The sequence below is a fragment of the Hippocampus zosterae genome, chromosome 4 (genome assembly GCF_025434085.1).
Source record: "Hippocampus zosterae strain Florida chromosome 4, ASM2543408v3, whole genome shotgun sequence".
NCBI lineage: Eukaryota > Metazoa > Chordata > Actinopteri > Syngnathiformes > Syngnathidae > Hippocampus > Hippocampus zosterae.
In genome coordinates, this window is record NC_067454.1 from 3,912,487 (window position 1) to 3,938,814 (window position 26,328).

Below are 26,328 nucleotides of genomic sequence, written 5' to 3' on the forward strand. Positions count from 1 at the left end.
TTTTTGCATCACACGAAGGCTTGTGTCAAACTTGACCTATATATATATTTTTTTTAAACTTACTTTGTATTGAATTATTTGTTCTAGGTAAGATCGTACGGCTTTGTTGTTCGATATGTCGCCGGTTTCTCGGTGCTCAGCTGTGGCAATCAGGTCATGCTTGTCTTCACAACATTCCTCCCATCAGCCCCGCGGCCACGCAGACTGTCAGCGGCACAATTAAGGCCTGTGCCGTAATGAAAGGAGCATTAGCAGAAGCAATTCATTCCCCAACGTCGTGCCGGAAGGTTTTCCCAGTGCCGATTTTCCAACGCGGGGGCACTTTGTGCGCTACACTTGCCCGTAATGGCAGGAATAACGGGAGGCAAGAGGACCGGCTGAACAAATGAAGAATAGGATGGGCGCCTCAAGGCAGAGTAGCATCATGCTCTCCTTAAATAATCAGAATATTTCGACAATTTGCTTGTGTGTGTGTATCGTGCCATTTTTGTCATCATGCCGCGCCGACGTGACGCTCCTCCTTTCCTTTCGGGTTTTCTTGTTTTGCTTGTTCTTGTTTGCTACCTTTGCAGGCCTGAAGATTTCAGAAATGAACAGAAAGCGTTTTTTCGGTTCCGTTAGATTACCCAATGGAACATTCGGCAAGCCTCGCTGTCCATCTTTAAAGCCCTCCTCAAAACTCACTTGTATTCTTTGGCGTTCGACTCAGCATGATTTAGATTTGCTCTTGATTTTACTGCTTGGTGCTTTCTACCGCCTTTATTACTGATTCGTTTTACTGTTTATTGTGTATGTTAAATCGCTCCATGTACAGCACTTTGTATGCAGCGATGGCTGTTTGAAAGTGCTCTATAAATACTGTTTGACTTGACTTGACTTGACTTAGATTTGTTCTTGATTTTACTGCTTGGTGCTTTCTACCGCCTTTATTACCGATTCGTCTTACTGTTTATTGTGTATGTTAAATCGCTCCATGTACAGCACTTTGTATGCAGCGATGGCTGCTTTGAAAGTGCTCTATAAATACTGTTGACTTGACTTGACTTAGATTTGTTCTTGATTTTACTGCTTGGTGCTTTCTACCGCCTTTATTACCGATTCGTTTTACTGTTTATTGTGTATGTTAAATCGCTCCATGTACAGCACTTTGTATGCAGCGATGGCTGTTTGAAAGTGCTCTATAAATACTGTTTGACTTGACTTGACTTAGATTTGTTCTTGATTTTACTGCTTGGTGCTTTCTACCGCCTTTATTACTGATTCGTCTTACTGTTTATTGTGTATGTTAAATCGCTCCATGTACAGCACTTTGTATGCAGCGATGGCTGTTTGAAAGTGCTCTATAAATACTGTTTGACTTGACTTGACTTGACTTAGATTTGTTCTTGATTTTACTGCTTGGTGCTTTCTACCGCCTTTATTACCGATTCGTTTTACTGTTTATTGTGTATGTTAAATCGCTCCATGTACAGCACTTTGTATGCAGCGATGGCTGTTTGAAAGTGCTCTAGAAATACTGTTGACTTGTCTTGACTTAATAAAAAAACAAAACGAAAGGAGAATAGAAAGAAAAACACTCGCACAACACACCACAAACACACATACATTGACAATGAAATCGCGTTGATAACACGGGATTGATTCGATCGCGTACAGTCAACTCGTGCGCGGTGATTTTTATGGGAAACAATTTTTCGCTACCGTACAAGTGATCCCACGGAAACGACACGCTACCCGGAAACGATCATTACCGCAATATCCTCAGGCCTGCTTTGCCGCTTTTTGTTCCCTTGAGGACACCCACCCCCAACTCCCCCCCTTCCCTCTCCAATCCGTTGTTCCTGTGTTCATTTTGTACCTCTGAAGTTTATTGAATTAGCCCAGACAGCTGAAACGCAGAAGATAAGAGAGGCGCGCTCCGCGTGTCTCTCTGAGAAATGGTATTGCACCGTGCATAAGTGAGACGCGTGTTTGGGGCCGGTCTGTTGGAAGGGGGAGGGGGGACTGATGCAGAGGTTGGAGATGGGGAAATATTGGGATTTGGTGTTTCCACTGATTAAGTGGGAAGGTGTGAAATCAGTGAAAGACGAATATACATATGTACAGTGAACTCCCCAGAGCTCCATGCGGGATTCAACTATTTGCAGATTTTTTTGGGGGGGGTCTGCTATTTATTTATTTATTTGTGGTTGGGGCTATTTTTTTTCAATTTCAATGGCTGTCAGTTCTAAATGGATTTTCGCTGTCCGTGGGCTGGCCTCATCCACCGCATATCTTAAATATATGGAATTTTGAGGGCTTTTATGGACCGAGGCATTTTTTTCCCCCGGTTGCAATTTCTTGACCGATTTTATACCTCCACGTCAAGATGCGTTACACTGAGCAGAAATCCCGCTTCTCTTTTTCATTCTCTTCCTCCTCATTGTCCTTCTCCAATTTTTGGGGGGAATCGCTTGTCCACCCACACCATTTCACGCGGAAGCGTACACAATCTTACCATTGCCCAAAACTTAAAAAATTTCATCGTGCGAGTCTCTTCATAATGCGCATTTTGATATACAGCATCTTCTCCAAAACCGTTTTCCTGCCAACCCACGCGGGATACACATTTCCCTTCACAATATATGCCGTAAACATAATCCGGTTAATCGTGACATCACCAAACGTTTTCCGTGGTGGCACTGTGAATCAGTCGGTCTCGATCCTGTTCATCATGTATGAAAGGGGTCAGCTTTGCTTGATAAGCTGTCGTATTTTCACAACCCCCTTTGACCCCCAAGAGGTTTTAAGGGTCTGGTTGGCTTATCGATGAGAAATCATTGGCAGGATTGACTCCATTAACATGGGCGGGACCGTGCGTGTGAAGATCAGAGGTGCGAGAGGCAACTCTCATAGCAGTGGAGCGACGGCAGCTGGATTGCGAGACGGAAAGGTGGATCGGATGGTGATTTTCAGGTGCTTCTTTTTGACACGAGTTGACATTCTTGAGCAGTAAGTGGACAGTCAGTCATTTTCCCCGTGAACTAGCAATAATTATGTCGACTAAAACCAGACACTAATTTGACTAGTGAGAAAGTGCACGGAAATGCGCAGCCTCTGACATGACCATTTCACCCCATATTCGGTTTCGGACTAAAAGGGTAACCAGGAAGTTCTCGATGAAGCATACGCGCACAATTTGCATTCAGCGAGCGAGCGGCCACCGTCTAGTCAGAGCCGCCCGAAGACTCTGACGACTTATCCGCAAAACCGTGCGCATGGCAAAGCGGCGCAATCAATCATGGCGCTTATGCAGCTTCTTGTATTGAGCTCAGCGACTCCGAGAGTGACAGAGACCGGTGACCTCCTTATCTGCTGCCAGTTTAATGTCACATTTTAAGGAGTCGGCGCCTGCTGAACTTTCACCTTGTTTGCTTGTGTATTTTTTCGAAAGGCCAGGAAGCCAAGTGTGCTCAGTCAAATTAAATATCCTCCTCTAGACAGCGGAGCGCTCGACTCCCGACCTCCTTTTACTTGGCTTTGTGTCTGTATTACTTACTGGCTGATATATGGAAGCAAAACGATGGTCTCTTCAATTCACTTCTTTTCACTTTTCGAGGATTTTGTTTGGAATATTTGCGGTGTAGTTTTAAATTGTGCGCCTGTCCTGCTTTTAAATGTTGACCACATCACAAAATTACCTGTTCTTACTCATTTAAATGATATTTCTCACCTGCAAAATTTTAGCCGAGTATCCAGTTTGTTTTTATTTGTCTAAATATCTGGAGTTGGAGTTGAAATGCTCATGTTGGCTTTTAATTGCTGCCACATCCTGATCAGATTTGGGAAATTTACCTCCAGGTCTGCCTACAAAACCTGACACTGTACACAGAGTTTTGACTTTAGAGTTCATTCATTCATTCATTCATCTTCCGAGCCGCTTGATCCTCACTAGGGTCGCGGGGGGTGCTGGAGCCTATCCCAGCTGTCTTCGGGCAGTAGGCGGGGGACACCCTGAATCGGTTGCCAGCCAATCGCAGGGCACACAGAAATGAACAACCATTCGCAGTCACACTCACACCTAGGGACAATTTAGAGTGTTCAATCAGCCTGCCACGCATGTTTTTGGAATGTGGGAGTAAACCGGAGCACCCGGAGAAAACCCACGAAGACATGGGGAGAACATGCAAACTCCACACAGGGAGGCCGGAGCTGGAATCGAACCCGGTACCTCTGCACTGTGAAGCCGACGTGCTAACCACTGGACTACCGGGCCGCCCGACTTTAGAGTTGTTATAAACAAATATTTTGTGCACCTAATTCGTTTTCATTTGAAATTGGCTGTAAATGTAACAAACGAGTGAAATTTTGAGTGTATATCAGCAATGTTTTTTTTTTATTGGAAATTTTTTACTCCAAGTGAGCATATGTGGGCACTCGGAATTCTCATCGCTGAAGGCTCACAGGGGTTTCTTCATTGTGTGAGCCACAAACCTTTTGGGATTTTTGCCGGCTCCAATGTCATGCCGGATTTGAGAGTATGCGAATGCCCTCCTCCAAAGCATTTGCATTTATTTCTCTTCTTCCCTTCTCTTTCCCCTCTCCGGGGTTTTTCTTTGGTGTCATGCTCTAGGTACACGCTAGTTAACGCAAACCTTCATGCTATCATACTTCCTTCCGTCTGTCGTGGGAGAATATAGTCTCTTCCCTTCTGTTGCACAGCGGCAAGACTTGGTTTTGTCTGTCTCGGGTTTATCTGGACCAGATCTTTGTGCTGCACCATTCTGAAGTTGAACTAAATGTTGATAATCAACCTCTGGATTGGATGAGATGGCTCCCATTGTGAAACTGTGAAGCAACCGCAATACGATTCGGGAGCTTTCTCGGTTCAGACCCGATCTAAATGATAGGAGCTGTTTTGGTATTTACTTACATCCCGCGAGAGGTTGTTTGTCAAAGGAATGGGGAAATAGAAGGTGGCCTCTTTTTTTTTTCTTGCAGGTTGTTTTTTTCTGTGCACATAAATGGAGGCATATGCTATGTGTGCGTTCCCTCACCCCCATGCTTCTCTTCCGCGCCGAGCACTGTTGAATCCTGTAAAACTGGCTGACGTTGAAGCACCACAGAGTACCGAATCTAATCGGCAACTAACGCTCCAATATGATTTGCTGCTCTGCTGGCTTGGCCTGTCTTTATGTGTATTTTTTTTTTGTTTGTTTGGTTGGGGGGTTTTTTTGGAGTACACTAACTAATTTAATGCGCAAAGTCAAGAGAAAATGCCATTACCATTTTCATGCTTTTTCTGGTCCTACACACTCAACATCAAACACACATGCTGACTTAATGCAATGTAGTGTTCCCATGTTTCAATGGCCAGTCCGTAGTGAAACTGTGGTGTGTGTGTGTGCGTGTGTGCTATTTAACCCTCGTAGTGCACCGCTTGCGATAAATGTAAAATGATGTCTTTGAATCAAAGGCAAAGACTTTCAGAAAAACACCGAGAGAGCTGAAATTTATGGAGGGGTTCTAAAATGGCCTAAATTTCATGACGTCACCGGCTGATAATTCTCAGGCATTGCAGCAATAATAAAAAAAACGTTTTGATACCTTAATCTTCACAATTTACATATTTTGCACCATAGAGACCCAGTATAATTCATATTTTTCAATGCATCGTAAACCTAATGTGTATACATGCATTTCACGCGATTTTCAATTGCTTTGTTTTCGCTTTCGAATTCCCCCATGTGCTATAGGGGAATTCAAACAGACAAAATTAGAATAAAAAAATGCAAAGAACAGATTTACTGTATTTTCCGCACCTAAAAGCATTCCATTTTCTCAAAAGCCGACGGTGCGCCTTATAATCCGGTGCGCCTTATATAAGGATTAATATTGTAATTTCTTGGGCCGTAGTATTTAAAATGTTCTGTAAAGAGCTTTGTTCCAGCTACAGCGATTGTGAAAGCTCGATATCACTAAAGCTGAATTGTATTGTATTCCTTTTAGCGTTGTTCCGTCTAACGGATGCATAACGTCACCGCAGCCAATATTGCGGCTTCTCTTCTATGCGCCTTATCACGCAGTGTGCCCTATAGTTTTAAAATAGGTCATTCATTGTAGGTGCACGTTATACTCCGAAGTGCCTTATAGTGCAGAAAATACGGTACGTGTTCCTGCATGCAGCAATTTTACAATAAGTGTGATTTATTGTTTTTATTAGTAGTCTGCACTACTAACTAATATAGCATTCGTTTAGGATTAGTCTGACTCTTAAAATAATATTCGTTTTCTGCAGGCATACTTAAACATGCAGGTGAGTGGACAGGGAGGCTCCGCCTCCTCTGCCTGCACTGGCTGCACATCCGTGTTTGGTGCGGATCTTGTGAAGCACTGAAACTGATCACTTAAAGCTCATTCCTTTTTATTCGTTTTTTTTTTTCACTAACAAACTATCTTATGCTAATGATGTAATGTAATGATGCATATAAACGCACCCTACGACTACAGATGGCGGCTCGAGACTGCACATTTGCTTGACACTGCAGACGGTGGCCAGTTTGTCCTCTGTTGTACTTCGATTAACATGACCTAGCAGGTGACTGTTCAAATGAAAAACAGAACAACAACAGATTCCGGGAAATTACCGACGCCCTTCAACATGTCGTATTCTGCTCCACACAAAACAGGGTTCTCTGATTAGACCCTTCCAAAAGGCTGTGGCTTCTTTCCGGCAAAAAAAAAAAAAAAATCTTTTGTGCGGCCGTGTTTGCTTTCCGTCGTCGCTAATCGCATCCACTCCAGCCTTTTGATTCCATCGGGCGCCGTCGCCTATTTCCATGCCGTGTTTGTGTTCGCGTGCATGTTAACTGCCCGTATGCGCACACACGTGCGCTTGTCAGCTCGAAGATTGCAGCGTTGATTATGTGCCTGATGTTGTCTGCAGAGTGACATCCCTTCTAATGAAATAATGGTTTATAGTGGCAGGAGTGCTGGAGCATTGCACATTGCAGACGTCAATTGCGCTCACTGTGATTTTCTTTCCATTAAATAAGAAATAAAATGTTTTTCCTCCCTCATGCTTCTTTTGAAAGGACGTGCCCACATTGAAAAAAAAATATGAATAAAAGCGTTTTTTTTCTCCCCCCCCCGCAAGTACACTTCAGGCTAAGTGGGGGCTTTTTTTTTTTCTTAGAAAATGGATAGAAAGGACATTAACGCACCAGCACTTTAGCCGTCCTTCCACAAAGCAGCCGCTGCCCTCCTTTTGTGCGCCAATCAACGCAACAGTTAATTGTCTTGTGGGGCAAATGACACATTATTTTTCCTGAGATGCCTTTTACTTGGCTGCATGTATTATTCTATAGCCTATGTTTTGTCCATTTGTCAATTTAAAGCTCCTTGTGTTCTACTTTTTTTTTTTTTAATGTGTGTATTTTTTAATTTAAAAAAAGTGTAAACGATGATACAAGTAGCATGTTTTGCATCTTACAAAAAAATGTAACCACCAACAATTACAAAAAGTGCTAAATACATTGAAAGGCATCATTTCTGGTTTCAGCCGATAGACCGAAGCAGCTACGCGACACCATAAAATTGTCTCGTTGGCCGGTTGGTTGCGGGAGCTTTTCAAGTGACATTCTTCGACATTCCCCCCCACTCTCTGTGCTTTCAGGGTGGATCCAATTCCCTATGACACTCCAAAGCCAGCCGGCCACACCAGATTTGTGTGCGTATCAGACACACACTCGCGTACAGACGGCATCCAGATGCCCTACGGCGATGTGCTGCTTCACATGGGGGACTTCACCGAGCTGGGCCTGCCCTCCGAGGTCAAGAAGTTCAACGACTGGCTAGGTACTAAAAACACATTGATTCGTGATAGGCATTGTTTGAGCTGTGATTGGCTGCTGTCGTGCACATTTTATTTTTTTTTGGGGGGGGGGGGGTGATAGCTTTCGAAATGGGGTCGCGGCACAGGCACGAGACACACTGCAGACATGTAACAAACATGGACCACACATTAAAGCTCCGGCCCTCACAAACGCTCTGCTTAAGTGTCTCGTTTAACCTTTGCGACCTAACGCCCCGGATCAGTTAACATTTGACCTTTCTCTCAGACCACATGCCGCGGGAGGGAGCGTGTGTGTTCCAACGCCCTTCGTGTTCGATGGCGCACGCCAATGTCAATCATTTCTCAGAGGTTTCTTTTTAAATGAACACCAACATTTTATAGTTTTCACCTCACTAAATGGAAGAATGAGCAAGTGCGCTGATGTTCAAATGAAAACTGTTCCCCCCGCCCTCGCGAATTTGCTGCAGAAATCCAAAACACATCTTGAAAGGACTCAGATTTAGGATTTAAAAGTGTACCGTACACACCCACCACAAAAAAAAAATTGGAATTGAACTGTACGTTCGCTAACTTTGCTACTGCAGCGTTTATAAGAATGTTATTACACGTCTATTGTACTATTGTCTACTGAAATTATAGGTTTGAAAGACCAGACTGCAAAAAAAAAGCCGAAGCAGAAGCAGGATTTACAATGTTGATGCAGTTCGCTCAAGCAAATGTTCCATGAAAGTGCTCTATCAAAAATTCCATACCCTCATTCCGACAATATAAAAATATCAAAGCATCGTGAATCACAAACAGAAGTGGTCACGCACCAAAAAAAACAAACAAAAAAAAAAACAATTCCACTTTTGAAAAATGATTATTACTTTAAGAAATGCAACGAAACACACATCTTCCATACTGTGTATTGTACATTTTTTTTCCCTTTATAAATCTTACACTTTATTAGGGGAAGAATAAAAAATAAATCCAGTAAGATGTCTTCGGCTCGCAATAAAATGTAGAGCAAATTCCCAGTTGGGTTAAAGATTTTGCTCGTGTGTTTCGAAGTGTGTGAGACTTGGAAGGTCGAGCTCGCATGTAACTTTTGGGAGGATTTATTTGGATTCTGAGATCCGAGAAGGGCTCATTAAGAGCAGCCGATATTGAACATTCAACACAGGAAAGCAGGATTCTTCCAATTTTACTAGGAGAGAACTCGTGTGCTGTTCATGTCAAGACGGCTTCAAAGTGGAATTAATTGGTTCCTAATATTTGGATCGCGTCACGTGAGAGACACGAGTTGATAATCCGTGTTTGGCAACTTGGCATATTACTTTAGTCCTTAAACTTCAATAATGACTCAAGTTCCCATTCGTACAAATTTGTTGTCCGCTTATTTTTGGACTGCCCTTGTTGCTCTGTTCCGTGGTCCCGCAGCTACTGGTATGAATTAGAAAATTCTCATTTTCAGATCAAAAATTGTCATTTCAGACAACGTGGTCGTGATTGCCAAAGCTATGTTTATTTTTTATTTTTTTGTGGGTATTTTGTTTTGTTGTTTTTTTTTTAATTAGTAAAAACCAAATGTAGTTTTTTTTTCTTTTTTTGGTAATAATTGGGCAAATTATGCTGTTTCTTTCTTTCTTTTCTTTTTTTTGTGGGTATTTTGTTTTGTTGTTTTTTAATTAGTAAAAACCAAATGTAGTTTTTTTTCTTTTTGGTAATAATTGGGCAAATTATGCTGTTTCTTTCTTTCTTTTTCTTTTTTTTTGTGGGTATTTTGTTTTGTTGTTTTTTTTAATTAGTAAAAACCAAATGTAGTTTTTTTTTCTTTTTTTGGTAATAATTGGGCAAATTATGCTGTTTCTTTCTTTCTTTTCTTTTTTTTGTGGGTATTTTGTTTTGTTGTTTTTTTTTTAATTAGTAAAAACCAAATGTAGTTTTTTTTCTTTTTTTGGTAATAATTGGGCAAATTATGCTGTTTCTTTCTTTCTTTTCTTTTTTTTTGTGGGTATTTTGTTATGTTGTTTTTTTTAATTAGTAAAAACCAAATGTCGTTTTTTTTCCTTTTTTTGGTAATAATTGGGCAAATTATGCTGTTTCTTTCTTTCTTTTCTTTTTTTGGTGGGTATTTTGTTTTGTTTTTTTTTAATTAGTAAAAACCAAATGTCGTTTTTTTTCTTTTTTTTGGTAATAATTGGGCAAATTATGCTGTTTCTTATCTTTTCTTTTTTTGTGGGTATTTTTTGTTGTTTTTTTTTAATTAGTAAAAACCAAATGTAGTTTTGTTTTTCTTTTTTCTTGGTAATAATTGGACAAATTATGCTGTTTCTTTCTTCTTTTTTTTTTTTTTTTTATAAATCACATCCGTAAAATTTGTACACACATGAAGGATAAGCTGAAAAAAAAACATGAAGGGTGTCAGGAAAGAAAAAAAAAGAGTGTGTGGTGAAAAAGAAATGTAGAGAGAGAGAGAACAAAAGGGTGATAAAGGCCAGACCCTTTGGTTGAGTGCTCAATCGGGTAGAATAAAGTCGTAAGTTAGTTTTGCGCTGCCTTAGAGGGAGCAGGGACAAATCACCCAGACAGAGAACCACAAAAAAGGTCACCGGAGACATTGAATGATGAGGGGATGAGAATAGTAATGGATGTTCATCGCTGCGAAGTTCAGGTTCACGTGTTTTCCAGCCGCCGAGTGTCTGCTGAGATGGATCGTGGGCCGCTGTGGTCAAGCAGAACTATCAGATGTGCTCGTAACCTCGATGACTCTGCGCAAGAGTTCACAGGGACACACCGATTATTCACAAGGAAATCACAAGGCCATGCCGACTGGCTTTCACCTCAGCTGTCGTTTCTCTTTTCAATCTGTGCTCGTATGAATAATAAGCACAGGACTATGTCGCGTTGAACTGCAGCCGATATCGGCCGCGGAAACGGCGTGCGTGTGCACGTGCCAAAAATGCTGGTCATTGAATTCGAGAAGGTTTAATGTCATGGATTGAAATGCCATTTGTATTTAATTTGGACATGTTTATTTTATTTATGTATTTATGTATTTTTGGGGGTAGGGGGACAGATGTTAAATAATTGTCCACCTGAGCTCCGTTTTTTAATTTTTTTTAAGATCAGATGTTAAAAATGTTTCCTCCTTATCCCCGTTTTTCTTTTGTACACCTTAATTCAGGGGTGTCAAACTCATTTTTTGTCGCGGGCCACTTCGGAGTCACGGCTTCCTTCGGAGGGCCGATTTAAAATTCATTCATTCATTCATTCATCTTCCGAGCCGCTTGATCCTCACTGGAGCCTATCCCAGCTGTCTTCGGGTAGTAGGCGGGGGACACCCTGAATCGGTTGCCAACCAATCGCAGGGCACACAGAGGCGAACAACCATTCATGCCCACAATCACACCGAGGGACAATTTAGAGTGTTCAATCAGCCTGCCACGCATGTTTTTGGAATGTGGGAGGAAACCGGAGCACCCGGAGAAAACCCACGCAGGCCCGGGGAGAACATGCAAACTCCACACAGGGAGGCCGGAGCTGGAATCGAACCCGGTACCTCTGCACTGTGAAGCCCACGTGCTAACCACTGGAGTACCGGGCCGCCTCCGATTTAAAATCTCATCGTTATTTCTTTCCCGTGACAATTTGACATTTTGGCACAGATTTCAGCAATGATCATGAAAGTTGACACACATGATTTGCTCCACGTGGGCCACATAAAATGATGTGGTGGCCCGTATCTGGCCCCCGGGCCTTGACTTTGACACCTATGCCTTAATTCAAGAGTACCTTGCCATCTATGAGAATATACTCGGCTGAAATGTTTTACTCTTAAACTGAGTTCAACTCAGCATGACTTAGATTTGTTCTTGATTTTACTGCTTGGTGCTTTCTACCGCCTTTATTACCGATTCGTCTTACTGTTTATTGTGTATGTTAAATCGCTCCATGTACAGCACTTTGTATGCAGCGATGGCTGTTTGAAAGTGCTCGAGAAATACTGTTTGACTTGACTTAGATTTGTTCTTGATTTTACTGCTTGGTGCTTTCTACCGCCTTTATTACCGATTCGTCTTACTGTTTATTGCGTATGTTAAATCGCTCCATGTACAGCACTTTGTATGCAGCGATGGCTGTTTGAAAGTGCTCGAGAAATACTCCTGACTTGACTTGACTTGAGTTTAAGATTAGGGGCTGTAGCTCACCAATCTCCCCGTTTGTTCTCGTCCCAGGTGGCCTTCCTTATGAGTTCAAGGTGGTCATCGCCGGGAACCACGAGTTGACCTTTGACAAGGACTTTATGGCCGAGCTGGTCAAGCAGGATTACTACCGTTTCCCCTCAGTCTCCAAACTCAAACCGGAGGACTTTGACAATGTCCAGTCGCTCCTTACAAACTGTGTCTACCTGCAGGACTCGGACGTCACCATAAAGGGATTCCGGATATACGGCACGCCATGGTAAGACCAAAGACTCTAAACCTTTTATTTGGTGCCCGAAGCCCTCCTCGCCGCTTCTTTTCTTTTCATCTTCGCTCCGTCACATTTACTTCCCGGAGTGTTCTAAATCCCCCAAAGTGGAGGGGTGCCCTCCCTTCTGTCGGCGTTGTGGCCGTGTCCCAGCTCCCCTCCCCTGCAGCTCACTTCTGTACGCTCTGTCGGGGGCCTCGCTTACATGCATGATGCTATTCCCAGCTCGCGCATTCCTTTATGAGCGCAGAACCTTCGCCCCGCACTCAGGGCTGACGTTTACACCTGTGTTTTGACACGGGGTTAAGTGATACGCACGGTCCCGGGACACGATGTCGATCGGCCTCTCATGTGGAAAGAACTTGTGGCGGGCAGGGAGATTCTTGGAGGCGGCATTCGGCAGACGGAGGCGTGTGAGCACGAGATGTGTTTGTGAGGGGAAAGTGTTTAGCGTCCGCATGGATGAGATCACTGCCTCGTTGAGGGAGGTATGGCAATATGACGAAAATACAAGCAGAGTCGTTGCCCGGCACAAACAAAATGCCATTGTGCTTGTGTTAATCAGCTCATTTCGGGTTTTTTTTTTTTAAGGGGGTAAATCTTACGATATCTCCCTTCTCCAGATGGCTATAAGTGGCAACTTTATAAAACATGTCATGCTAACAAAAACAAAGATGACGCGACATCCGCGCAGTATCAGAATGTTAATATGTAGACATTTTTAAAAATTATGTTCAAGGGTGGATCTTAAATTGATGATGATTTATTCATTTATTCATTCATTCATCTTTCGAGCCGCTTGATCCTCACTAGGGTCGCGGGGGGTGCTGGAGCCTATCCCAGCTGTCTTCGGGCAGTAGGCAGGGGACACCCTGAATCGGTTGCCAGCCAATCGCAGGGCACATAGAGACGAACAACCATTCGCACTCACACTCACACCTAGGGACAATTTAGAGTGTTCAATCAGCCTGCCACGCATGTTTTTGGAATGTGGGAGGAAACCGGAGTACCCGGAGAAAACCCACGCAGGCCCGGGGAGAACATGCAAACTCCACACAGGGAGGCCGGAGCTGGAATCGAACCCGTTACCTCTGCACTGTGAAGCCGACATGCTAACCACTGGACTACCGGGCCGCCCTGGTCTATTTCAAATCATTATTATTAATTACATTATTATTAATGCCGGCGAGATGTCGCCATCCAATGTGTGTGATATGATGATATGCATGCGTTGTGTGTGATATGATGAAAAGTTTCTTTCTCTTAATTGCGTTCTTCAAACATATGTTTACGTGCGATCCACTTTCTTGTCGATTATCAAGATGAAAGAAATTCCAATCTGCACCTGGAGTCCCGCGATGTGTTTTGTTCAAGGCTTAGGCCACTGTCTGCTCCGTGGTTCTCACCAGTCTGGTCCGGGCTTAAAATAATCATGTAGGTCATCCTTGTCGCGGTTATAATTAGCAGGGTTGGAGCCTCGCCTGAGAAATAATGGAGTACTTAGTTGAGAAGCTGCTCGTATCCTCGTGTTCCGCTAAACATCACAGCAACAGGAAGAAGAGACTTAGACTCCGCTTGTCCCGTCCTTCCTCCCACCTTTCTTTCCTCGCGTTGGAAAGGAAGGATGTTGCCTTTCCTCCCTGGTGGGTTTTTAGTGTGAGGGCTGGTAAGTGTCTGTTGTGACAGCTGGGGGTCTCGTGAGAGGCGTCGTGGACAGCTTGGCCACCCCCCGGTTTCCCCCCCACCTCTGCCTCCACACCTCCTTCACACCCATATGCCTCCCTGGCCCGAGGTCTGGCGTGCTTGTCCGGTGTGAGGTCTCACTTAGCCGCGTCGTGACCCTTCACTTCATCAGCAGCTCACCATATCACCACCGCCTGGGTGGCCGAGCGCCACCGTGCCCTCTCGGGTCTTTTGCTTCGAGGCCGAGCTAATTCTCCACCGCTCGGGAAGTCAAGTGGCCGACTCGCCCGCTCCCGCTGCGACTTGTTTTTTTTTTTTTCTCTCTCTAATTGCATATTCCTTGTCAGTGATGGATATAATCTTACATTTGATTGAAATAAATATAACGACAAGTCCAGTGGTTAGCACGTCGGCTTCACAGTGCAGAGGTACCGGGTTCGATTCCAGCTCCGGCCTCCCTGCGTGGAGTTTGCATGTTCTCCCCGGGCCTGCGTGGGTTTTCTCCGGGTGCTTGTTTCCTCCGAAAATAGATGGGCTAATGTAGAAGCAGTCGGCCATGAAAGATACACAACACACACACACACGTGCGCACACACATACACACACACGCCCGCGCACCGTTTCATGACAGATGCTTAACAGACCAAATACCTCAACCTGCTTTACGTAGGCTTGCTCACTTCTACACCCACACGGATATGTGCGCGTGCACACACACACGCACACACACACACACACACAGTAGATGACCTTGTCAATCAAACTTCTTAAAGGGAAGCTGAAGGTCTGCTTCAGCTGGACGGCTGGTGGTTTTAGTCAATCAGAATTGTCTAATCATTTTAAAAAAACAACAAAAAAAAGTCAGAGATGGGAATGAGTCACAAACAAGTTTCATGTAGGGACCTTCAAGTTTCAAGCAACTGTGGGGGGGAGCAAGTCAAGTCCATCCAGCATATCCTTGCTCAGCCACATCATGTTAGCTAGGTTAGCTAACTTTAGCTTCACAAAACAAAGCCGTCTTTCACCGTCCGTGTCTGACAGATGAATAACGTCAAAGTAGATGTTGCGTCTCACACATATGAATTGCAAACCTTGCATGTTGCTATTCTTTTACTTTTGGGTTCCAAAATAGATATCCACAGAGGTACCGGGTTCGATTCCAGCTCCGGCCTCCCTGTGTGGAGTTTGCATGTTCTCCCCGGGCCTGTGTGGGTTTTCTCCGGGTGCTCCGGTTTCCTCCCACATTCCAAAAACATGCATGGCAGGCTGATTGAACACTCTAAATTGTCCCTAGGTGCGAGTGTGAGCGCGGATGGTTGTTCGTTTCTGTGTGCCCTGCGATTGGCTGGCAACCGATTCAGGGTGTCCCCCGCCTACTGCCCGGAGACGGCTGGGATAGGCTCCAGCACCCCCCGCGACCCTAGTGAGGATCAAGCGGCTCGGAAGATGAATGAATGAATGAATGAATAGATATCCAAATGTCAACTGAATTATTGGTCACGTGGGGGAGTTCAGTTCAAAGCTGAGTCGAGTTTTTCATCACAAGTTCTTTTTGCCAGGCTAGCCGCAAGTCATAAAATCTGCGACTTCAGTTCAAGTCATATGATTCGAGTTCCCCACTTCTGGCAAACATGCAGAAAGAAAGAGAGAATTCTTTTCTCAGCAGTTTCTCAATCCGGCGTAATTGCCGTGTTGCATTTTAGGGCTTAGAAATGTGTACAAATCATTTAGAAAGATGAAAATTAACCTACACTTGCAGCGAACCGGAATCAAGGAATAATTTTTACAAAATAGATCATTGCTCTTGTTAAAAAAAAAAATAAAAACATCAATCAATTGTTCAAATCAAATAAATCATGGCAATCGCAATCCAATGTTTCCAAGCTACTTTATGATTGCACAGCAGGATGGTGACAGCTATGTGAAGAATCCTGCTCGTTCTGCTGACTGATTCATAATGCGGGTGTACAAGTATGGGACAGACTTGCATCCTTTCTCTCTGGAGAGATTATCTATGGTCTGATTCTGGCCGCGACCACAATTTAACTCTGAGATCCAATATCAGACCGTTTCTGGTGCCCCCACGCGAGCTCCAAGGTCCTCGTCTTTCCTCGTTTGCGTGATCCTTTGTCCACAGGAGACCCTCACATTTTCTTGCTTTTTGACTGCTTCTTTTAATAGGAGCATTCAAAATCAAATATGGGATTAAAAAAAACCACTTGGGAAGAATAAGTAAGAAAGAAACGGCAAACAAAGGTACCGATACATGGAGAACTCGTGTTGCACTTCCAAAACGCTAAAGATTGGAAGTTTCCCAACATCCTTGTAAAAATGGTCAACGTGCACACGCGTGCTTGCATGCGTGCGTGTGTTTGTGTGTGTGTGTGTGTGTGTGTCCCAAAGGCAGCAGATTAAATCCAACTGCCCCCATTTGCTCTCTGGAGCTCACGTCGGGAGATACTGGAGGGGCAAATGCAGATTTGTCATTTGCAGATTTTACTGGTATTCATGTATTCATTTTTCACTGTAAAGGTCAACCGTGTGTATGTGTGAGAAAAAGAGAGTGAGAAATACCAGTAAAAGAGAAAAACGGTGATCCTAGTGTACTGTTTAGACTTTATAGTCGTCATATATAAATATCATATTTATCTGTCTATACCAGTGGTGGGCAAACTATGGCCCGCGGGCCGAATCAGGCCCGTTGGTCTTTTTAATCCGGCCCGCCGAAGGTTGGTCCACAATTGAGGTTCGATGTGAATGATTGCATTCATTCCAATTGGACTTGTAATGACAGGCATTTCACCACCAGGTGGCGTATTGACTTGAAGTTGCAGAACACGGTGAGGTCATCTTTGACTGCTGTGCTTGGTGGCCGTGATTAATAGAAAGAAATGGCCGAAGTGAAAAAGCAATCTCTCGCGTGCATGCATGCTCGTGTTTTTAAATTTTTTTTAAGCTAGCGTACAATTGACCATGCCCGCGTCCAATAATACAATGCGTCTTGTGTTCAGAAATAGCAGCCGTAACCGACACTACCCCTTTCAATACGGCTGCAGCCAAGGTACTGTCGCTGCAGTTTTCCTCAACTTTTCTGAAACGAGTTTTGCGCTGACAGCAGTGTCATGTTAATTGTCGTAGTATTTCAGAATTAATGAGATAATGATTTATTGACGTTGAATGTGAATTCATATTTAATGGAGCATAAAATTGCGAAACAACTGCTGACAAGGATGGATTGCCGTGGAAGTTGCTGCTGCACCGATCTGGAAGAAAGCTTCTCTTTCTCTCCGTTGCTGTGTGTGCGCGCGCACATGTGTGAGCGTGTGTGTGTGTGTAATCTTTTTCACCTCTGTGTCAGCTGAGTGAATGAGCGGGTTAAGTGATGGATTTGTGATGGCGCCCGCACTTTTTGCCGTATGACGACTTTGAGCATTCCATGCCGACTGACTCACCCCACACCCTCAGCTGCACATACCCGATCCGACCTGTTCCTCACTTGGCTGTTATGCCCCGCGCGGCCTGTTTCACATCTCACTGAGTGCTCACTGAATGCCCCCGCCGCCGCACCAAGGTAAAGCCCCAAATACGTCAAAGGGAGAGTGATGAGTCCTCGGCACCGCCTAATAAAGCTCTCCTCAGTGGCCTTGTGCACATCAGTCACCAAACGGCCAGCCAGAGGTCTGCCTCGCGACACGGACGGCTGCTCCATTACATTTTTGAACGTGGAAAAAGGCTGACGGGGGCCAAACTCTTCTGTTTGTCGGCTTGAAAAAGGTTTGCGTAGGCATTGTATGTAACAGGGTTCCCATGGGTCCATAAAAAAAAGAAGTTGTAAAATGATGTTAGTAATTGTCCTTAATTTTCAGCGAAAGCTTCTAAAATCCATAAAAGTCCTTAAAAACACGATTTTTATTTGAAAAATAAATAATTTATAGATTATTAAAAATAATTTATAAATTATTTAACATTTAAATTATTTAAAAATAAATTATTTGACTTTTTTACTTTCTAAATTAATTTTTTCTTAGTGTACTTTATTTGAGAATGAATTCCATTTTTTTTTTCATTTTCCTACTTGTAAAACAGGAAAAACATGTAATACAGGGTAGCAAAATGAAAATTGGAGATACAGTATGTCAAATAAAGGGTTAGCTGATTCCCCCTAAAAATGAAGGTGTGCTCTTCCTTTGGCAGCAATGATTTGAACTCAGCAATGAACACCAACTCAGCGATATATGGCTTTCTGTTCAGCCCGCGTATTGCTGAGCAGGCATTCAATCCACTGTGAATCCCCTGCTGAATGGAGAAAAATGGCTTAAAAATGGCAAAATTATCAACAGCCATGCGCAAATGATCAAATTAACAGTCATGCTTAAGCCGCGATGTGGAAAAACAACGGAGGTTGAAAGAAGGATTTCTCCTCCCCTTTGCCGCTGACCGCTCACCCCGATCTCAGGTGAGATCGCTACTAGATTGCAGGAAAAAACGCTCGCATGCATGTTTGCCGGGCGACCTCGTTCAAGCCGCCAACTGGCTCGTGCCTTCGATTGGAACATCAGGAGCCAGATGAGGAACTTTATACCGTCAATGCGTTTGTGGCAAAACTTGGAAAGGACCCTAAATAATGTTATCACCTTCCACCCGGATGCCTTTCATGTTCTCCCGTTGTCACAAACAGACATTAGTGGCGGTGACGCACAACGCGGCCGTCTGTAATTGCAGGACACCTCATCCTCGGCTAATTCAGAATGAGATGCTGACATGATTCATGTTTTCTTGCCAGCTGGAGTCATCCAGTCCGATAGCAAATCGGTTTTGACCCTAATTGTTTCTTCATTACATTTAAAAAAATAAAAAATAAGGGCCAAACGCGCAATCACTATCGCAGACATTAACTTTTCCGACCTGCTTTGTAGGACAAACATTTATCGGAGTATTTTTAAGACGGCGTTCTGAAATTCTGAGCAAGTTACACTGCACAGTTGTCAAAATAATAGTTATATGATATAAAATTTATATAAATAATATATTCATTCATCTTCCGAGCCGTTTGATCCTCACTCGGGTCGCGGGGGGTGCTGGAGCCTATCCCAGCTGTCTTTGGGCAGTAGGCGGGGACACCCTGAATCGGTTGCCAGCCAATCGCAGGGCACACAGAAACGAACAACCATTCGCACTCACACTCACACTCACAACTAGGGACAATTTAGAGTCTTCAATCAGCCTGCCACGCATGTTTTTGGAATGTGGGAGGAAACCGGAGCACCCGGAGAAAACCCACGCAGGCCCGGGGAGAACATGCAAACTCCACACAGGGAGGCCGGAGCTGGAATCGAACCCGGTACCTCTGCACTGTGAAGCCGACGTGCTAACCACTGGACTACCGGGCCGCCCAGAGCAGCACTATACTTGTTTAAATCTAATCACTCCAAGAAACTACCCCCCCCATTTTCCCCCACCATCATGACATTTGCATAAAAGTCAGTTTCGCTTTTTCATCAACACGTACAACAGCCTTGCTTGTCACATTTCCCCTTTTTGAGTGTACCGAGTTGCTTTATTCAGTGCAAGTTCTCCCTTTACAACCAAACCATCGTCCTTGACGGCCTTTATTTCAACTACAAAAAAAAAACTTCCAAGTGACCTTTGCTCGAAAACCACAGACAAAGGTCAACAATGCGCCTTTTGTCGTGGTGAACTGCAGATCATTCATGTGTCAGATGCAAAAGGAAACCCACTTGTCCCGCTGCAGTGTTTATTTTTTTTTTCCCGGGTCACCTTTGTGACCTCTCCCTGGCCTTAACCTTTGCCGTGACAATACGACTTTGTCACGGTGCTTCAAGATCATCGCGAGCTTTCTGTTGATGATGTGCTGCCAAGTCATCCCGTGTCCACGTGATGAAGCGTTTGACTCCTTCAAATTGAGGGCGATGAACGCACGACATGCTTTCAACTTTTGTTCGCGCCGATGTTATTTCATGTAGGGACTCGAATGAAGTCAAAGTGAACAGAAGCCACCGCCGATAAACGCCTTGTCCCGACGTTTCAGGTCGAGGACCCCTGAAAAAGCAAAGAAACTGCTTTTTTTTTTTTTTTTAAATAGATTTTCGTTGCGGACGTTGTATCAGTCTGTCGTGGTGAAGAAGGAGCTGAACCAAAGGGCGAAGCTCTCAATTTTCCGGTCGATCTACGTCCCAACCCTCACCTATGGTCACGAGCTATGGGTGGTGACCGAAAGAACGAGATCCCGGATACAAGCGGCTGAAATGAGTTTTCTCCGCAGGGTGTCCGGGCTCTCCCTTAGAGATAAGGTGAGAAGCTCAGTCATCCGGGAGGGGCTCAGAGTCGAGCCGCTTCTCCTCCACATCGAGAGGAGCCAGATGAGGTGGCTTGGGCATCTGATTCGGATGCCTCCTGAGCGCCTCCCCGGTGAGGTGTTCCGGTCATGTCCCACCGGGAGGAGACCCCGAGGAAGACCCAGGACATGCTGGAGAGACTATGTCACCCAGCTTGCCTGGGAACGACTCGGGATCCCCCGGGGAGAGCTGGAAGAAGTAGCTAGGGAGAGGGAAGTCTGGGCTTCCCTGCTAAAGCTGTTGCCCCCGCGACCCGGCCCCAGATAAGCGGTTGAGGATGGATGGATGGATGGATAGATTTTAGTTGGCTGATTAAAATGGTCTGTCGTCATTTATGGCTAAGCAAACACTGACCCACTAAAGTTCCTCTGGATTAAATTGGATTTCTGTTCTCTTTTTGGGTTTTTTTTTCTCAGCTCTTGCACTGTTGTGTTTCCTCCAGCGTCTTTACTTGCCCTTCTATGTGCGCTGCATTTGCAAGAGGATTAATTTGACTCTTAAACGGTTTGTTTCCTCCTGGAGGACATTTTTTTTTTAATTGTTGTTGTCATTTGAAGAATAAGAACCCTGGCTTGAAGGACCAATAAAAGAACTGGCACTGTTGACGGGGAAGACTGGGAAAAGGGGAGCAACTGATGAAGAATGGCAAAATATCAACCGCGACAAAGAAAAGTGGCTTTCGTGGAAATAAGAAGCAACCAGAGTCCATCCATCCATTCATCTTCCGAGCCGCTTGATCCTCACTAGGGTCGCGGGGGGTGCTGGAGCCCATCCCAGCCGTCTCCGGGCAGTAGGCGGGGGACACCCTGAATCGGTTGCCAGCCAATCGCAGGGCACACATAGACATAGACAACCATCCACGCTCACACTCACACCTAGGGACAATTTAGAGCGTCCAATCAGCCTACCATGCATGTTTTTGGAATGTGGGAGGAAACCGGAGCACCCGGAGAAAACCCACGCAGGCCCTGGGAGAACATGCAAACTCCACACAGGGAGGCCGGAGCTGGAATCGAACCCGGTACCTCTGCACTGTGAAGCCGACGTGCTAACCACTGGACTACCGGGCCGCCCGCAACCAGAGTCAGATATTAAAAATCGGCGTGAAGGCGTTTTAATACCGCACTTTCGTATTTTCGTTGTTTTGGTCATTTCAGCAGCAAACGTTGCGCGATTTATTGCTGTTTTATGTTCACGTCACGCCCGATTGAGCGTTGAAGCCATTTCTTTTATCTTTCATTTATTTTGTTTCATTTCTTTACTTTGTACCACCGGCGACGTTGTTTGTTCAAAGCAGGGGGGGGGGGTGGAGTTAACGCGCCGAAAAGCTTTCAAGTCTTTCCAATTAACATCGCACGAGGCGCCACGGAAGCACGTTTGGCACCATCTGCATTCCGAAGAACAATACTCTTCAAATGTGCACTCTTACTTAAATGTCTCAGCAATCTTCCGCACGTCACCATCTGTCCAGGAATCGGAATGAAAAATAACACCGGGTGCCCGTGCGCCGCGCGAATTAAGAGCGTTGCCGCAGACCTGGAACTGCCGCGGCAATTCTTTTAATTAAAATGGGAAATAATTATTGTCAGGCAAATGTACTGAGACAGGGAGGCTGAGGGAGACACGGAAAAGAAAAGCCAGCCGGAGGAATGCAGTGGGGGGGGGGGGGGGGGATTCAAGACAGTGAGCGAGTGTTACAGACTCCTGGCCAGCTTGCTGCTGTAATGAACATTAGGGCTGCGGCATAAATTTAATGACCTGTGAAACAAACAGCGTAGCTGAGACCAATGCCTCTGAATGCTAAGTGGCTCTATCATTAATACCAGTTCAGAGATGCCACTGTGTAAACACACTCTTCAGTCTCTTTTTTTTGCCCGTAAGGCCTGTAAAACGTAAGGTAAGCACCCCACCTCTGCGGCTCTTTGTAATCGGGTCACGCTTCTTTGTGTACCTGCGCAATTAACGGCTTGCCGCCCGTTAACCGAAAACCCGCGCTCACCAAAAGGATACGGACAGCTTCACTGCCGCTTATCCGCCTGAATATTCATTCATTCATTCATCTTCCAAGCCGCTTGATCCTCACTAGGGTCGCGGGGGGTGCTGGAGCCTATCCCAGCTGTCTTCGGGCAGTAAGCGGGGGACACCCTGAATCGGTTGCCAGCCAATCGCAGGGCACACAGAAACGAACAACCATTCGCACTCACACTCACACCTAGGGACAATTTAGAGTGTTCAATCAGCCTGCCATGCATATTTTTGGAATGTGGGAGGAAACCGGAGCACCCGGAGAAAACCCACGCAGGCCCGGGGAGAACATGCAAACTCCACACAGGGAGGCTGGGCCCTGGAATCGAACCCGGTACCTCTGCACTGTGAAGCCGACGTGCTAACCACTGGTCTACCGGGCCAATTCCGCCTGAATAATGCACCGTTTATTCATGTGGTGCTTGAGATTTTGAGGAATGAACTCCTAAATGTGAAACTTGGACACACGTCCCGAGGGGGGGGGGGTGTCATGGCTGATTTATTTACTTTGATCATTCCAATAGTGTAGCGCGATACCACTTCAATGACACTCGCTAGCGTTTGCCCTGATCGACTGGCTAATGAAAGTACTGTGAAAGCAATCAAAAATATCTCATGTAGACTCCACCGCCGTGTACATCTACAACCCCCGATCGCACCAATAAACGTCCTTTAAACCATTCACCACTCAACTTTATTTATAGAGCACTTGAAAACAACAACAGCAGCGGCTTACAAAGTGCTCTACATCAAGTAAGAAGCTGACATTTAAAAACAAAGACCGTTAAAACAATAAATTGAAGCTCTCTGGCGGTGTCGGTCCGAGTGCGTCTAAGTGTGCCTTTGCGCTCGACGATATGGCAACCAACGGCTTTGGCAAATCGAAGAAATGCTCGATTTACTAAAAACAATGCAGTCCATCCATCCATCCGTTTTCTAATCCACTTCTCCTCACGAGGACCGCGGGCATGTTGAAGGCTATCCGAGCATGACTTTCAAACCATACAGAATAATTATTTATTCAACTATAGTTTAAGTTGCTGTCGTGAGGGTATTGGAAACAAGAAAATTTGAAATTTCGGTACAGATTTTAGCAAGCATGATAGAAGTCGACATGTTTCATTTGCTTTCACAGGCCGCGTCAAATGACGTGGTGGGCCAGATCTGGCCCCTGTGCCTTGAGTTTGACACCTGTGATTTCGAACGTTCTGTCAAACTGCCATGCGTGTTTTTGGAAAGTGGGAGGAAACTGGAATACCCGGAGAACACCCACGCAGGCGCGGGGAGAACATGCAAACTCCACACAGGGAGGCCGGAGCTGGAATCGAACCCGGTACCTCTGCACTGTGAGCCCGGCGTGCTAACCACTGGACTACTGGGCTTCCATCCATCCATCCGTTTTCTAATCCACTTCTCCTCACGAGGACCGCGGGCATGTTGAAGGCTATCCGAGCATGACTCTGAAACCATATGAAGAAGTCAAGAATAATGATTTATTCAACTATAGTTTAAGTTGCTGTCGTGAGGGTATTGGAAACAAGAAAATTCTCTTATATATTACACACGAGAATTTCAAATTTTGGTACAGATTTTAGCAAGCATGATAGAAGTCGACATGTTTGATTTGCTTTCGCGGGCCGCGTCAAATGATGTGGTGGGCCAGATCTGGCCCCTGGGCCTTGAGTTTGACACCAATGATTTCGAGCGTTCTGTCAAACTGCCATGCATGTTTTTGGAAAGTGGGAGGAAACCGGAATACCCGGAGAACACCCACGCAGACACGGGGAGAACATGCAAACTCCACACAGGGAGGCCGGAGCTGGAATCGAACTCGGTACCTCTGCACTGTGAGCCCGGCGTGCTAACCACTGGACTACTGGGCTTCCATCCATCCATCCGTTTTCTAATCCACTTCTCCTGACGAGGACCGCGGGCATGTTGAAGGCTATCCGAGCATGACTCTGAAACCATATGAAGAAGTCAAGAATAATGATTTATTCAACTATAGTTTAAGTTGCTGTCGTGAGGGTATTGGAAACAAGAAAATTCTCTTATATATTACGCACGAGAATTTGAAATTTTGGTACAGATTTTAGCAAGCATGATAGAAGTCGACATGTTTGATTTGCTTTCGCGGGCCGCGTCAAATGATGTGGTGGGCCAGATCTGGCCCCTGGGCCTTGAGTTTGACACCTGTGGTTTCGAACGTTCTGTCAAACTGCCATGCGTGTTTTTGGAAAGTGGGAGGAAGCCGGAATACCCGGAGAACACCCACGCAAACACGGGGAGAACATGCAAACGCCACACAGGAAGGCCGGAGTCGGAATCAAACCCTGCGCCTCTGCACTGTAAGGCGGACTTGCCAACCAGTGGACCGCCGTGGCGCCCTTGCGGACTTTGTTCGGGAACCTTCCACCTTGATGTGGATGTGAGTGAGATGGTCAAACAAGTCCATTCCCCATTTTTCCTTATCTGTTGGGTGAAAAATCTGGCATAGGTTTCCGTTTCTCCCTCCTGACCTTTGAAATGATTTCTCCTACTCTCATATTTTAGCTACAGCCACCCCCCCCCCCCCCCTCAACCCCAGCTCTGCATATGGAACGCAGGTATTTGGTTTTGGAAACAGAGCTCTGGTTGTGATTATGAGCAATGCCGGCTTAATCAAAGAGACGAAGCACCGTGGGGAGCAGGGAGTAAACGAAACTACAGTAGCCCACAGCTAGCCAGATGTCTTCAACATGAGAAACGGATACATGGCATGGGCAGACTGCCCCGGGCGATAAAATGCAATCACAATCCTTTGGACGTAAGCCCAAGACGGCTCCGAAAGCAGCCGGATGAGTACATGGCGATGAGTCCCAGCTCTCACCCGGAACCCGATCTCAGGCTAGCGACTCGGTCCAGCGAGAAGATGCTAAAAACTCTTGCTTGTCAGCAGTGGGCTTCTTCTATGTGTTCTGTTTGGTCGCGAAGTGTGATGGCAAATCCTGGGCTTGACACGACGCCATCTTGTTTTATGCCCCACGCGGCGTCTGCTGCTTCGAGTGGATAAATATTTGAACAGCAGAGGAAGCCCCGTGTCCCTGCCTGTTGTGGCCTGAGTTGTGCTGGTCTTGCATAAACCTTTATTCTTTTGGGGGGGGGGGGGGGGGGGGGGTTCTGTGCTAAAACATAGGCTTGATGTCAAGCGGCATCTCACTGGAGAGGGGCATAATTCTCTTCGATGTTGGCGTGAAAAGTTACCAACCGAGAGCTGGCACCATTGTTTTTATGCACAAGTGAAAGCCTGAGATAAATAAGTGATGCATTCAATGACAACAAGGCTGAGCACAGGCGTAGAGGGTTTATTTTTTTTTACCAGAGAAAGGAATTTGATGTCCCGCGGTGAAAGGTGGAGAACATTAACTTTTTAGATGCAAATATGGTCAATCAGAATTGGAAGTTTTTATTTTTTTTGGCTGACTTGAGAGCATCTGGATCACTCGTTTACATTTTTGTCAAGAATGATTCATGTTACTTTTTCAATATGATTTTTTAAAAATTGAAAATGGTTTCTTTTTTTTTTATTTTCAATGAACATATGCCCATCAATTGTCCTTTCGTACGGTACATTTTGACAAATACTGCGAAAGCGAGCAAGTATGCTAACATGCTAACCGGGTTGCAGGCGGAAGAACGACTCCCCCAACTTCCCTTCACGTTGTGTGGCCAAAAAGGTTAGATGTGGATCGTGTGTCGTGAGCTATCAATCACAGCAGTAACAAGAGTTTCATCAACACAGGGACGCTCTACTTCCAGCTATCTGCTCAGTTGTGATACCATGAACATCATCCTGCTGCACTTCACTTCCCTTCCTTCCTTCCTGCTAGCCCCTCCGCGGCTCTCTGTGGCAAGCACAAGACATTGCTTATCTCAGTTTGCTTACATTTGGACCCCCAGCATGGATGGCAGTCTCATCCGAGTGTGCGTTGGGAA

General features: G+C 45.1%; 1 protein-coding gene and 1 long non-coding RNA gene across 3 annotated transcripts in view; one reads left to right on the forward strand and one right to left on the reverse strand.

The window, feature by feature from the left end:
• The window catches only part of LOC127598985 (uncharacterized), a 138,268-nt gene extending 124,849 nt beyond the window's left edge, over positions 1-13,419 (reverse strand). Inside the window, exon 1 of the long non-coding RNA XR_007961979.1 lies at positions 13,379-13,419. This is a non-coding gene — a long non-coding RNA (uncharacterized LOC127598985). The remainder of the gene's footprint in view (positions 1-13,378) is intronic.
• Positions 1-26,328, forward strand: part of mpped2a (metallophosphoesterase domain containing 2a) — a 48,246-nt gene that overhangs the window by 11,488 nt on the left and 10,430 nt on the right. For both annotated transcript variants that reach the window (XM_052062560.1, XM_052062561.1), the window contains exons 3-4: positions 7,655-7,836; positions 12,055-12,280. In XM_052062560.1, the coding sequence (XP_051918520.1) occupies positions 7,655-7,836; positions 12,055-12,280 (408 nt within the window). The remainder of the gene's footprint in view (positions 1-7,654; positions 7,837-12,054; positions 12,281-26,328) is intronic.